Raw genomic sequence first — 15,604 nt, forward strand, 5'->3', positions numbered from 1 at the left:
GTACTTCACCATCAAAATCCTTTTTTGTGTCAACTTACCATCTCAAATTTGCGAAATTTGCACTTTGCCATATATATATATGATCATCTTTTCGTTGATTTTTCTGCCAGAAAAACATCACATATTGTGCATAGGTGAAAAATAGACACAACCCTTAAATATCACATGTGTACTGCATGTGATATTTTTTCGGCAAAAAACTTGGTTGAAAAACAGTTATAAATGACAAAGTGTAAAATTTTGTAAAGTTGAGATGGTAAGTCGACACAAAACAAAGTTTAGATACCAAAGTGCAAAACTGCCAAAGTTCGGATGACAAAATGTAATTAACCCTTATTTTTTTTATATGAAAGTAATTGGCTCATTTACAATATCATAGGGAGATAAATTATATGAAACCCCCCAAAAAATATACCGACACCATTAATTAAATTTTATATATATTATTAAAAAAATTATAATTTAGATTAATTAAACATACAACCTACATTCATATTTTATATTACGTAAAAGGTCCCTCGTAAAAACCGGACGACCAGCAAAAAAATATGAATACAGCAAAACAGTTACATTAATGACAATTTTAAAATTGTCATAATATAATTATTCATGACAAGAATTGTGCATTAAATTGTTTCTTATATTATACGTTATTAATAATATATTAATAATAAAATATATTTTGCTTCCCTAAACTATTTTTGATATAATATTTACCCTTTAAATTAACAAATATAACATATTAAATCAATACAATTAACGTACATTATAAACCACTATGGCTCAAAACCATATTAAATCAATACAATCTACCACGTTAAAATAAAATCGATACAAAAACTTAAATTTTGACCACGGGTAATCAACATTGATTATGGTTTTATATATCTATGGTCAAAATATTTGTTACAGTTTTTAATTGTAGCAGGCCCCACTTGCAAAAACAACGACTAATAGCTGTTGCGTATCCATGGTTAATTGTTTTCCGCCTTGACTTTTTACTTTTAACCAAAATTATTAAATATATACAGTGAAAAATCATATTTTCTCTAGTGCATTACATTGGCTATATATATATCTATATCTATATATATATGCATACTAATTATTTCCCTTTTTTTCATGGTCAATATTCCCTCTTTTTGTAATAATCATCATTAATTATATCTGGATTCTGGGGAAACAATAAAATTTCAAAAAAATATATATACTCTTTGGTAATACACCGAAACTTCGAGGAGTCCTACGCAATATAAAAACAATAGTCCAATAGTACAAGTCTATAAAAGGACAGACTTGCTAGTAAGAACCATACAAACACAAAGGATAGTAGACAAAAACCCTCAGTTCTCAACCCCCCCCCCCCCCCCCCAACTCCACACACACACATACATATATATATATATATATATATATATGGCTATGGAGGGTGAAGAAAAGGGATACACAGAAGATGGAACTGTAGATCTCAAAGGCAACCCCATACTTAGATCCAAGAGAGGTGGATGGACTGCTTGTTTCTTCATTGTTGGTATATTTTTCTACTCTAATTATTTCTTTTTATTTAATTTTTATAATAAGGTTAATTTTTCGCGTCAACGGTGCTAAATATATATCTTCTTTTTTCCTTCTTTAAAGTCTGTCATGATTACAAAAATCCTCTCATTGTTTAAAAAAATACAAGTTTTTTGTGACAGTAAGCATTTGTTAGACAACTGCTGATTTTGGGGAAATATTTATAATTTTTTAAATAATAAGAGAGTACTTGTAATTATGATAAACATTTGGGAAGTCTTTTGTAATTTACTCTTATTTCGTAGACCTTCTTCTCGTCCTGGTTTTCGTAGTTTCATGAAATAGTAATCTGCTTGATTAATTTCTCATTGCAGCAGACTTTTGTAGTAAAATAAACAACGTAGGAATGGTAAATGATATAATGATGTTTTGGACATTTATCAGCAGAATCTCGTTGTTTTTGTATACGTATCATACGTGTACTGATGTGTATAATGAAAAATACTTATATCGTGCACGCACGTATTGTACATCGTTTGAGTGCGTTGCTTATATATCGTCATTCAGATACAGTATGGAGACGACAAATATTAGGGGTAATTATATTTACAATTAGACGATCTATTTACATAAATTATTTTTTATTTTTTGGATAATTATATTTACGTACATTCACTAAAAATATTAATATTAATTACACAAACACCCCTGTTTTCTGAAAAGTTACATGTACACCCCAAATACGTGAATAATAATTTCTTATAATTGTACAAAATATAGAAATAATTTACGTAAACTGAACACATTGATAGGGGTGTTAATGTAATTATCCCTAAATACGGGATAATTATAGTTTTGGTCATCATATACTACCACTAATTCGTTTTCAGTCGCTAAACATATTGAAGTTCTATTTTAGTCCTTTAACTTTTAAAATATTAACAGTTTTGGTCCTTAAACCTAATTAATGACCATATTGCCTTATTAAAGAGAACATATAGCCCAAATGTCTCTTCTCTATGCTCATAATCAGACCCAACATGCTTCTGAAAAAAAAAATTAAGCCTCCATATATTTGTTGAGACTTAATTTTATTTTCAAAAATATATTGAGCCTAATCATGAGTATAGGAAAAAGATAATTGGACTATTTCAATTAGGTCTAAGGATCAAAATTATTAAATTTTAAAAGTTGAAGGACTAAAATAGGATTCTAATATGTTTAGAGATTGAAAACGAATTAAGGACAATATACGACAGACTAAAATTGTACTTATCCCCCTAAACACAGTTGTGTTCATGATTTGTAGTTAGCTTGAGTTAGACAACACAAGTGTTGGAGTTTATTGCATAAAGAAGTTTGGGATAGAAACTACTGATCTTTTAGGTAGAAAGCTTGACTTTATTCCTCCACATGTTAGAGATCGAAGATATTTTTGTTTTTAATAGGGTTCTTTTAGTCAATTAATAATAGTTGGTTGACTTGTAAAGCGACAAGCTTATATAAAAATTTAAATGATCAGACACGAAAATTATTTTATATTAATATCTTAACATATTTTACGTAAAATGTTTGACCACAAGTTAGCTAACCCTATGAAAAGCATATACATCAATTTGGACAAGCAGAACGTTAGATATATTTCCCATCGAAATTAAGATTGAAAATACGCAACGTACATCTTAAGTTCATTTAATACTTAGCGAAATTAAGTGCTCAAAAAGTTAGGCTCATAATTTTTTCTAAGAAAATTATGAATTTTATGTCGACAGAATTTAGAAAATATATAAAAACTAAAATTACGTACGCACGCGTACCTGTCGACCTATTCTATTAATTAAAGCACGCGGACCTATCTATTCTATTAATCAAACGGGAGGAGCTTAATTAAAGCACGTAACTATCACTGGTTGATTATATGCACAAATTAAGATGCCCTCAAATAATAGAATTTTTCAGTCAGTTTCTTTAAAGTTTAACTTAATTTCTGCTTGTAAACATTTCTTATTCGTACATTTTAGTGTACTCATTCTGATCAACCATTCATATTAACTTTATTTATTATAAAATATAATATAAAATTTAAATTATACACACGAGTCGAGAGTATTCTGATAAGCAGAATACACAATTCTTGCATCATACATTTATGTATATTCTTCGTCTACTTGTTTCCCATAATTATTACATAGGTAATTAGGCCCCCTCCCCAACAAACTTCTTGCACTAATTACGACACAACTCATCACATAAATTCATGAACAAGTTGTTGGATGCATCAAATTAAGGTTGTTGGAGAATTGAATGGGGATGACATGTTGTGCGCGCAGTGTACGAAGTGTTCGAGCGCATGGCGTATTATGGGATATCCTCGAATCTGTTCATTTATTTGACCAAGAAACTGCACCAGGGCACTGTGAGGTCGGCCAATAATGTCACCAATTGGGTGGGAACCATCTGGATGACCCCTGTTTTGGGTGCCTACATTGCTGACGCTCTTCTTGGCCGCTACTGGACTTTTCTCATTGCTTCTGCAATCTATCTCTCGGTATGTCTCGTCAAAATTATATTTTTAATCCTATAACATAGAAATTTGATATTTTTTTAGTTTTTGTTCTATAGGAATTCTGAAATGATCTTAAAATTAAACAAAAATTGACATATTTGGTTCTCTACTTTACGGGATATTTAAAATGATTTTAAAAAATTGAGAAAGTTCGACACATTTAGTCCTATATTTTATGGGATTTATGGGATTAAATGTGTCGAGTTTTCTCAATTTTGAAACTATTTTGAAAATTTAATGAAGCATAAAACTAAATGTATTAAGTTTTTGGTAATTTTGATACCGTTTTGAAAATCTCATATAAAATTAAAAGTGTTGATCGCCTTCGCCTCTCACGCTTCTACATATATATATGTGTGTGTGTGTGTGTGTGTGTGTGTGTGTGTGGAAAAATAACATTTATGTCCCGCAAGTTAGTCCTTTTGTGATGTTGGTCCTATTGGTTTTGAACTCACTAAAATGTACAATTTTAATCACAAGCCTTAATTCTATTAGATTTCTAATGAAAAACAACCTTAATTTCCCCTCAACTCATGGCATGCACGTGCTGTTTCTGTAAAAAAATTAAGAGAGATTAAAATTTGAGACTAAAATTATTAATTTTTTAAAATTATAAAATACAATGTGGTGAGTTAAAAATTAATAACACCAAATAAATCACTTTATGAGACGGAAAATGTAAATTTTCCACATGTTATATATATATATATATATATATATATATACACGGATACTGGATAGAGATAAAGTATACGTGACGTAGTATAGTTCCAAGTGTGATACGTATTGTGTTGGACATTTGTTTGTTATGCATTATTGCATTTCGTACAAGTGATTGCATCGTTAGACACATCGTGTCCGTAATTTTTTTATTCTCTTATAGGTTGAATTACAATTTTTTTTAATTCCATATAACTACAAATATTTTTTCACTTTTTTAGAAAATATACGTATCTTATATGATTTTAAGGTTCGTTTAACAACAAATTTATTTCGTTAAGCCCTTGTTAGGTTTACATCTAATTTTAATAGTGAACAACTAAAATTCTTTTGAAATATGAATTATATTTATATATATATTTTTAAATTTTTTTAAAATATTTTATGAACTAATATTCCTTATAGATTATTTATTTTACTTACCCGTATTTTTTTATATTTTTCAAACATATTTCTTTTTTATAATTTTTTTAAATAATTAGCTAAGGCAGAGTAGTGATTTGCACTTCACCGTCTAAAAGCTACACAATTATTTTTTATTTAAAAGAAATATTTATAATTTTTTAAATAACGAAAGGAATATTCATAATTAACGAAACTTAAAAAAAAGATAGTTGTGATTTGCCCTTTCTTATATTGTAGGTACGTACATTTTGAATTTCAAACATATATTTCAAAACTTTCCGCAAGCTATATTACATTATAGGTAAATTACAATTATCTCCTCTAATATTTGGACCATTTGACATAATTACGAATACTCATTCATTGTTGGGAAGCTACAAATCCCCTTGAAATGAAATATAATTGTGTAGCCCCTAAATGAAAATTACTATTTCACTTTTATTTTTTTCAAAAAAAGTTGAAAAAATATAAAATAAATTGAGGATGGGTAATAATCCATAAGGCATATTAATCCATAATAGAGGGTGGGTAAAGAAAATTAAAAAAATAATATAAAAATATAATTCATAATTCAAAAGGATATTTTGATCAGTTTACCACAAAAATTATATGAAAATCTAATAAAGGCAACGGAAACGACTGACTCGTTGTTAGATGAATATTAAAATTAGGAAAGTATTTATAATTTTTTAAATAATAAGAAAATATTTATAGTTATATTCAATTTCAAGAGAAGTAGTATATTATTATAATTGGGTAATTTAATACTTGAATGACTTGGTTTTGGAAAGTATATACTCTTATCTCTTTGGGGGGCTCAAAAATATTTAAACGTAATTTAAAGTCAGCAAGTAGTTGCACGCATTATTTTATCAACTTTAAATGCTCAATTATTAGTAATTTCAGTCCAATCTGCAAAATTTTGTTTATTATATTTACAATAAAAGCGACGTTTATATATGACGTCCACCACACGACTAATGTATATGACTTGAATTCACAAAATATAATAATGCAAAAATTATATTTTTCTTCTTCGAAATTTGATATATTATATATAAATTTTTTATAGTTTAGAAAATTATATTTGTACCTCTGAGGTTTGCTTCCGTCTAATAAATAATTTCTTGTATTAGTCAAATTCTTCGAATTTATTGATATTAACAAAAGAAAAGATTAAAAAACCACATTTACTACCGATTGATTTATTACTGATTTGTTGTAGGTCAGATAAATCTTTTTATGATCAAACTATTCTTATACATCTTCACACGTTAATGCTGTGAGGAGGTATATCTTCACCGCTATAAGAGTACTTTAGTCATCAAAAAATTATTTGACCTGCAATAAGTCAGTAATAAATCAATTAAGGTAAATATCAATTTTCATTTACTTGTTTTTATTACTATCAATAAATTCAATAAATTTTGATTAAAGGGAAAACTATTTGTTAGACTGATACAAATCTCAAAGGTATTATATGTACTACAAAAGTTATACCTTAGAGGAGGAAACTGTAATTATCCCTATAATAATTGATCTTTTTATAATTCATACACATATATAAATTATGCATATATGTAATTTGGTCAATTATGGCGATTATTGTTTACTTTGGTTGTATGACTAATGATGCAATTTTAGTTTGTTCAATCAGTTCCCAGTAGACTAAAATTCAAGTTTTCAACATGTCATACATGTTGTATATTAATTTAATTAGCACATAATTTTATAGGATATTCTGTTAAGAAAATAAAAACAAATAGATACATATTTACAACTTTATTCGTAAAAATAAATAATACCGAAAATTAGTCGACTCGTAATATATCTTAAAGAAAATAACTCTGATTTTCGAAGATAACATATTATTTACGAGGGTCTTCAAAAATAATATTTGATTTGGTACAATAGAGAGTACTAAAATATTTTTGAGCCATTAATTGCTAAAATGTTGTTTGAATTTTATTTTAGAGTTGGATTAAAATTTCACGATCTATACCATTTATTAAGACAGAAGAGTAAACCTAGAGTAGCAACTGGAGTTGACAAAATATGAATTATCTGTAGGAATAATTACATCGTCGTTTTGGATATTTATACGTAGGCTCCATATAGTTTGAAAAATTAAATTTAGTATTTTTCAAATTTGTTTATGTCAACAAATAGATCCATCCGTAAATAAAATTCACGAAAATTACTGACATCAGCAAAAGGTTGAATGAAATATATATTTGCTCCCAATTGACTTGTTACAAACTTATTGTATGTTTCCTATTGACTTGAACAGAAACAAACATTAAGGGTACTAGGTGTAATTTTTCAAATTATAGGGAATTTATATGTAATTGTACTAAAATTCTGAAAGGTGGAAGGTCTAATTATCCCTCACCTAAAATACCCTTAATCACACTTATAGTTTCTTTCACAAACTAACATATGTCTTAATTAATTAGTTTTATTAATAATTTTCTGTTGATACACATCTAAAATTAATTCATTTTATTAATTTTGATCAGTTATTCATTTCATCTTCATTATTTACCATTCAATTAAATAAATATAATAAAAAATTAAATTATGTACATATCTCGAATGCATTTTCATTGTTAATTTTAATAAAATTCTTTCTCTAATTAACAAAAAGAAAAAGGAAATCTTAATATTTTTCTCTTTTTGGACTTGAAAAAACAGGGAATGTCCCTCCTAACACTCTCAGTATCAGTAGATCCACTGAGGCCAGCTCCATGTTCAGATCCAACCGGTGCCAATTGCAAGAAGGCCACACCACTGCAACTGGCTGTGTTCTTTGGTGCACTCTACACATTGTCACTGGGCACCGGCGGAACGAAGCCCAACATCTCGACGATCGGGGCGGACCAGTTCGATGAGTTCGACCCCAAGGAGAAAGCTCACAAGCTCTCCTTCTTCAACTGGTGGATGTTCAGTATCTTCTTCGGTACGTTATTCGCAAACACGGTGCTTGTCTACATACAAGACAATGTCGGGTGGACCCTAGGGTACGGGCTCCCGACCGTTGGTCTGGCCATATCTATAGCCATATTCTTGGCTGGGACCCCATTTTATAGGCATAAGTTGCCCACGGGCAGCCCTTTTACTAAGATGGCTAAGGTCGTTGTGGCTGCACTACGAAAGTGGAGCGTGCCTATCCCCACCGACCCTAAAGAGCTGTACGAGCTTGATTTGGAGGAGTATGCTAAGAAAGGGAAGTATCGGATCGATTCTACGCCCACATTGAGGTTCGTCCTCGTATTTGAAATTATAGCTTTGATATTCTTTTTTGGAACTTGTGGAGTGAGTCATTAATTCGTAGTTGTCCAAATTAGGGGAAATAACAACTTTTTTCCCATATTTCAGGATCAACACATTTTTAGTTCACTTAATTATATAATTTTCATTAATGGTCCCATAAGTTACAAAAAAATAATATTTTAATCATTTCATCAAATTTCATTAATATTTTGAGATGGAAAGGCACATATGTGCTTAGCACGTGATTTTATCTAGAAAACTAAAGACTTAACGGCTATGTACTGGTAAGTGGTATTTTCCGTCAAAATATTAATGCAATTTAACGAAACAACTAAAAATAAAATTTTTTTATAATTTGTGGAATCATTCTCATAACTATGAAATGAAAAACACACAGACCCCAAATTACAGGACGTAAAATGCAACCTCCCCACAAAATAGTTAGTGACATCTATTATGGGGTCGATGATGGATCCCACGTAGTGTCATATTGTCAATGTTTAAGCGTGAAATGAAGAACCAAGCATTAGAAAACGAGTGATGGTCGTGATGGAGAAAGGGACAAAAGGAATGGAGGAATTGGACAGCATCTCAATTTTGGGTGGGTACGAGGTAGGTCCCGTTCACATGTTAGAGGGTGTCCCATTAAACTTATTTAAAAAGATTTCGTAAAAGATTTTTTAAAATTACAAGATATTAATAATTTTCTACTTTTTTTAATATTTGATTAAAATAAAATTACAAGATTATAAAATATTAGTATGAATACTTTTGTAATTGATATAATTAAATCAAAAGAATATGTTAAAACCTTAAAAATAAACCAAGAACATCTTATTATTTTTTTTAATAGAGTTTATAAACTTTTAACATTTTATTTTCGAATTTTATAAGTTCTTGTTCTAAAAAAATATATCAAACACTATTACACTGGGAAAAATTCAAGGACCCCCCGTGATTTTAGAAATATTCAAAAAAGCTCCTGTAAAAATTAAAGTATTAGTTACATTCCTTGTGATATAAAAAAAAAGTTAAAAAAGAATTCCTGAAGCCAAGGTTGGCACCACATGTGCGTTGACTGCAAAATTGGTCAGAAAAGTACATTTTTTGATATTTGTGCCCTTTTCTCAAATCTAATATATAATATTATATATATATTTTATAATAAATCTTAAAATAATATATAAATATTTATTAATAATAAAATATAATTTTATATGTAAATATATAATTATATTAATATTTTTAATATAATTATTTAATTAAATTATTTTTTAAAAAAACAGAAGCAGCAGTAGCTTCGAATAAGGGCGTGGCCGTGCCTTCCTCACCCAGCAGCGAAGGCGATCACCATCGCCCATCATAGGTGAGGGCGACAGGTGGGGCGTGGGGGCTAGGGGCTGGGGCGAGATTGGGACCTAGTGAGCGGTGGGGTGGGGGGTTTTATTATTATTTTTTAAAATAATAATTTTATTTTTTATAAATTATAATAATTCATATAATGTAATTTTGTCTAACATGTGACCCAACTCATTTTTTAAAGCCACATAGGACTAGAAACCACAAAAAAATATCCACTTGACATGTCCTGTCAATTTTTGATAAAAAATTAAATTTTCAGCCGCTGAAGGATTAAATTTCATTATTTTAAAACTTAATGGATTTATAAAAAATGGGTTCTATGGAGCATATTTAACGGACTAAAAACATACTTTTTTCTATATAAAATTTTGATATAAATAATTTTATACGTATATTTTAGTAGATGTATTTTTTCTATATAAAACTTTTCCTATAGATATTTTTTCTAAATAATTTTTATATATTATAGATATATTATAGGTATATTCTAATAGGCCTAATTTGATCAAGTTGACTAGGAGGGACATTTTAATCATTGTATCTAAAAAAATAGGTTTAAATTGATCAGGGGCAGCGGCGTGAGTCATTGTTCATAACATAAGGGTGATTTTTTATATTTAAGTTTTCACAAGAATTTTTTTACATTTTTTTATAACATAGGAGGTCAAAATTAATTTAATTCCTATAATATCATATAAACTTTCAGATATACTCTTTAAACTATTTTAGAAAAACCTAACACCGACAAAATGTGCGGACAACTGATCCCATGTCAGCTCAAAACCTCTAATTTCTTGATCACATTGGTCAAAGATCCATATCCACATTTGATTTTTGGGCGAAATTTTGATGTGATTTGTCAAATGGAATGCGATAACGTCTAGTTTCCTCCACCTTCATGTCCATGTCCTTCTAGGAAGTCTACTCTCAAGTGTCAACTTGCCATAATATCAAAATGGATTGAATTTTCAATGTTCAATTTTCTTACATCATTTATTTTAATTTTATATATACACACCATTTGTATAATTTTATCGCAAATAAAATAAACGACGTTTATAAAAGTTGTGTTGGTATATTAAATAGAATAAATTGATTAAATTGCACTTTTAGTTTTATAAAATAAAGAATTCAATAGTTTTAGTCCTGTTTTATAAAATTTTTTAAATGATCACAAAATTAACTTTTTTTTGACAATTTAGTCTTTTGTTTTACAAAATTTTTAAAATGATAAAAAATTTGAAAAAACTCGCCACATTTAGTCCTATGTTCAAGTTTCAATAAAAAATATAGATGACAAGACTACGTGTAATGTAGGTGTTCGTTAGCTTGGCTTCTCATACAACTGATGCGCAGGCGCATTGCACTGCCCTTATCGTCTATTTTTTACTACGGAAACTTGAACATTACACTAAATGTGTCAAGTTTTCTCGATTTTGGCACCGTTTTAAAAATTTCGTAAAATAAAAGACTAAATATGTCGAGTTTTCTTAATTTTAATACTATTTTAAGATTTTGCAAAATAGAGAATTGAAAATATTATCTCCAATCTTGTAAAACTAAAAGTGTAATTTGGTCGGATTAAAAGATACAAGAAGACTTGAAATAGAAAACAGCCAATTCGATATACAAACTTCTTCAAGAACAGATTGAGCACTGATTTTTGCATTGTTTTGCTGCATTCAGACAACCTTAGTTCTTGTGAACTTGACATTTTCCGTGCCTAAATTCATGCAGGTTCCTCAACAAAGCCTGTGTGAAAACAGGTTCCACCAGCCCCTGGATGCTGTGCTCAGTCACACAAGTCGAAGAAACCAAGCAAATGCTGAGAATGATCCCGGTTCTGATAGCCACCTTCGTCCCAAGCACGATGATAGCTCAAATCGGCACCCTTTTTGTCAAGCAAGGCACGACCCTCAACCGAAACATCCGCAACTTCAAGATCCCTCCCGCCAGCCTAGCCGGATTCGTCACCATATCCATGCTAATATCTGTCGTGCTGTACGACCGTTTCTTCGTGAAAATTCTTAAAAAATGGACAAAAAACCCTAGAGGCATCAGCCTTCTCCAGAGAATGGGAATTGGGCTGGTTTTTCACATAGTGATCATGGTAGTCGCCTCGTTGACAGAACGACATAGGCTCGATGTCGCCAGGGCCAACGGCCTGGTCGAGAATGGGAATCAGGTCCCATTGTCCATCTTTATTTTGCTGCCTCAGTTCGTACTAATGGGGACTGCTGATGCGTTCTTGGAGGTTGCCAAGATTGAGTTCTTCTACGACCAGGCGCCGGAGAGCATGAAGAGCTTAGGGACGTCGTATTCGATGGTTAGCCTTGGAGCTGGGAATTTCATCAGCAGCTTCCTGTTGTCCACAGTGTCGAAAATCACAAGGGGGGACGGGCACGAGGGGTGGATTCGGAACAACCTGAACGCGTCCCATTTGGACTATTACTATGCCTTCTTCGCGATATTGAACTTCTTGAACTTCCTCTTGTTCGTGGTTGTGGTCAGGGCTTATGTGTATAAGGCAGAAGTTTCAGACTCGATGAGAGTGCTTAGAGAGGAACTGGTGGCCTCAAGGCTAAAGGTGACTAATGAACAAGCAGTAACGAACTAGCAGTGATATGCCAAAGGCCCAAAGGAAACTATTGTTATAATGTAGTATTGTAGGCGTTGAGACAATGTCATTGATATGAACCAAGGGAAAAAGTGAAATATACTTCTTTTTTAACAGCTTAACGAGCTATCTGCAATAGCTTTATTTTGTAGCGGGAATATGGGGAAATTCTAATTCAAATTCGACTCGATTGAAGTTGAATTATTAATATGACAATTAGTGTAATACACTTATCGTATGATTGGTGTAAAGTTTATAAAATATGACCAATCATATAACAAGTATAATGCACTTGTTCAGTGATTAATTTGGTTCAACCAAATTTAATTCGGGTAAAAATTTTCTTGGGAAAACATATATGTTATAAAAAAATTAAAAGTTTAAGTTCTAGGGAAACTTGGGAGGGTTTGAAAATAAAGTTAGAGCATTTGGATAATGAGAAGCTTAATGAGTATAATTATACATGAAAATAATTTAATGGGTCTTTTAAAGTTTGGTGTAATTACATGTAAATCTCCTATGATTTAAAAAATTACATTTAGTACCTCAAAGTTTACTTCAATCTAACAAATAAGTCCCTCTGTTTGTCAAAATTCACTAAATTTGTTGATATTAACAAAACACCTAAATGAAAATTGATATTTACTCTCGATTGACTTATTGCAGGTCAAATAATTTTTTTCGACTAAACTACCCTTATAACGATGAATATATACTTTCTCACATGCATTAACGTGTGAAGAGGTATGGGGGTAATTTGATCATGAAAATATTTATTTGACCTGCAATAAGTCAGTAATAAGTTAATTGGAGGTAAATTTAGATTTTTTTTTTCAAATTTTTTGTTAATATCAACAAATTCGGTGAATTTTGACTAATGGAGGAACTTATTTGTTAAACGAAAGTAAACCTCAGAGATGATAAATGTAATTTCCCAAACAACAAAGAATCTACGTACAACAAAATTTCAGAGGAGGAATGTAATTATCCCTAATTTAATACAATGGTAAAAGGTAAATAGTTATATATAAAACTTCAAAAGGCCGCAACTCATAATAATTGATCAAAAAGCTATTAATATCAAGTAAGATACATAATATTATTTTGTATTTTGATGAAATAAATGGAATACTAATTTCCGTTCACCTGAAATAGCATGTGCAAAAACTATCGATCATTGTGGTTCAATAGTTAAAGTTAAACATTGTCAAATCCATGATGTAGTTGTTAAGGTATTTGGTGAGACTAAATATATATCCTAATTTGTGTGTTGATTTTGACGTGGTTACGACCTTGATTCTTGAAGATAACAAGTCAGCTATAGAACCTTGGTCGGTACACATGGTGCACACACAATTTTTCCTGATAGATCTATAGGGTGGCACCCTACTTCGCATTTTTTTAACCAAAAAAAGAAAAAAAACCCAAAAGAAAGGATTTAATGTAATTTTGATTCTCTATCTTTAGGGGTTTGGCAATTTGGTCATTTATCTTTTTGGTATGGCAATTTAGTCATGTATCTTCTTAAATATTCACGATTTTGATCCTTTAGCCGAATTAAGTCAAATTAATGCTCATTTTGCCATTCTATTGAGAAAACCCCTTATTGTCCATTCACATGCTCTTAGTTTGACCCAATCGAAATAAAATTAAGCCTCTATAAAATCATACCGTATTTCGACGGTCTTGTTTTCAGGTATTCCAAGTCTTCGATTTTAAAGACTTCCTCCAACCATACTACCACAACAGATAGTTTGCAAGCACTTAACTCCAACAGACAACACAATCTTATTTCGTTTTCTACCTTAGAGCATAGAAAGTACTCTGATATAGAGACTGAATAATATTTTTGGATGAACAAGTGGAACAGATTAATTTATTCAAGATAATTTGAAATATTACTTAGATACCTCTTCTCTATAGGAGGAAACAACTATTTAGCCTCTCATAGGACTATACTTGTTGGGGAAAGCCCCATAAACTGAAAATTTTGTACACAAGAATTTGAAAGACTCAAAATATTATCTATTGAAGAGTTGGAGAAGTTTTCTGATGGCCTCTATTTGCTTCATTGCATTCTTATTTATAACTATCCGCGGACTTCAAACACAAATTTCAAACTAATTCTTTTATGACATCATTGCGTTCATTATCTCTTTGTCTTTTTTGGATGACGTCATTGAGTTCATCATCCCCACGTCCTTTCCAGCTGTTGGCAATAATGGATTGTCGTTCATGTGCTTGTTAGCTGGCTTTTTTTGCTTTTTGATTGTTGGCCTTTGTCATTTTCTGCCGACAACTCTTGTTTTTAAATTTTACATTCTAGGATTTTTACCTCATCTTGTAAAATTTTTTTCTTTTACCCTTGTCATGTTTTAGTTCGTGTTACTTTTGGGTTACCCGAATTTTAGTCCCCAGCAGGAGCTTTTCTTGTTTGTCACAGCAAGGGCATACATGTCTTCATCCTCGTAGCTTCAGTTGTAGGCAACTTACTCCCATATTAGCATTATCTTTTTCTCAAACAAGCTCTTCACAAACTCGGTGCACGTCCTTGTCAAGGAGTTTAACAGAAATGATCCATTTAATTTATCTGAAAAACTTTTAGATGGATACTTGATTTTGTCCATCTCCGTAAGATAGACCCATAATCTCTAAGCTCTTCTGGTAAAAATATCATCTTCACTTATAGATGATATCAGTGGAGCTTCTCTTGAGATAGTTTTGATTTTGTTGAAAACCACCAACATCTGGTTTCTACAGTTTGATGAAATGAAATGCTGGATGAGACCCTTTTCATGTGGTTTCTGGAGCTACTGAAATGAATTTTAACTCCAAAATATCTCCTCTTTCAAGTGGGGGTTATTTTGATCCACTTCAGAAGCTTTGAAATTTTTGAAAAACTTGGTGACATAGTATGAACCAAAGCCAAGACTGAAATAATACCATTCTCTCACATTTTCTGGTTTAGACCCCTCTAGCATCCAGACTCAATTGTATTTTTCGAATATTTCGATTATGGTTTTGCCGGGTTCACTGTTTTGCAAGAAATTAATTTTTCCTAGATTTGCTGATATACCTGCCAAGCAAAAGATGAAGATATCAAATTGTTACTATTAACCTTAGATGTACCGGTCATTGGCATAAAA

At 30.7% G+C, this 15,604-nt stretch overlaps 1 protein-coding gene across 2 annotated transcripts; it reads left to right on the forward strand.

Moving 5' to 3' along the window:
* Positions 1-1,371: 1,371 nt before the first annotated feature.
* On the forward strand, positions 1,372-12,580 carry LOC105158479 (protein NRT1/ PTR FAMILY 5.2). Of its 2 annotated transcripts, none has more exons than XM_011075262.3 (4): positions 1,372-1,531; positions 3,846-4,063; positions 7,901-8,466; positions 11,579-12,580. In XM_011075262.3, exons 1-4 carry the CDS (start codon positions 1,417-1,419, stop codon positions 12,456-12,458), a joined length of 1,779 nt encoding a protein of 592 aa, XP_011073564.2. In that variant the 5' UTR covers positions 1,372-1,416; the 3' UTR covers positions 12,459-12,580. The 2 variants fall into 2 exon arrangements, with proteins under 2 accessions (XP_011073564.2, XP_088735356.1); XM_088879230.1 differs by having other exon boundaries at positions 1,400-1,531; positions 3,804-4,063.
* Positions 12,581-15,604: the final 3,024 nt, after the last annotated feature.

The sequence above is a fragment of the Sesamum indicum genome, linkage group LG3 (genome assembly GCF_026168435.1).
Source record: "Sesamum indicum cultivar Baizhima isolate 11 linkage group LG3, ASM2616843v1, whole genome shotgun sequence".
Taxonomy (NCBI): Eukaryota; Viridiplantae; Streptophyta; class Magnoliopsida; order Lamiales; family Pedaliaceae; genus Sesamum; species Sesamum indicum.

Bases quoted from the DNA above. Each gene is read 5' to 3' on its own strand.
- LOC105158479 (XM_011075262.3), top strand. From the start codon at position 1,417: ATGGCTATGGAGGGTGAAGAAAAGGGATACACAGAAGATGGAACTGTA. The intron at 1,532-3,845 runs GTATATTTTTCT...TTGTGCGCGCAG, and splicing joins TGCTTGTTTCTTCATTGTTG to TGTACGAAGTGTTCGAGCGC. The intron at 8,467-11,578 runs GTTCGTCCTCGT...AAATTCATGCAG, and splicing joins GATTCTACGCCCACATTGAG to GTTCCTCAACAAAGCCTGTG.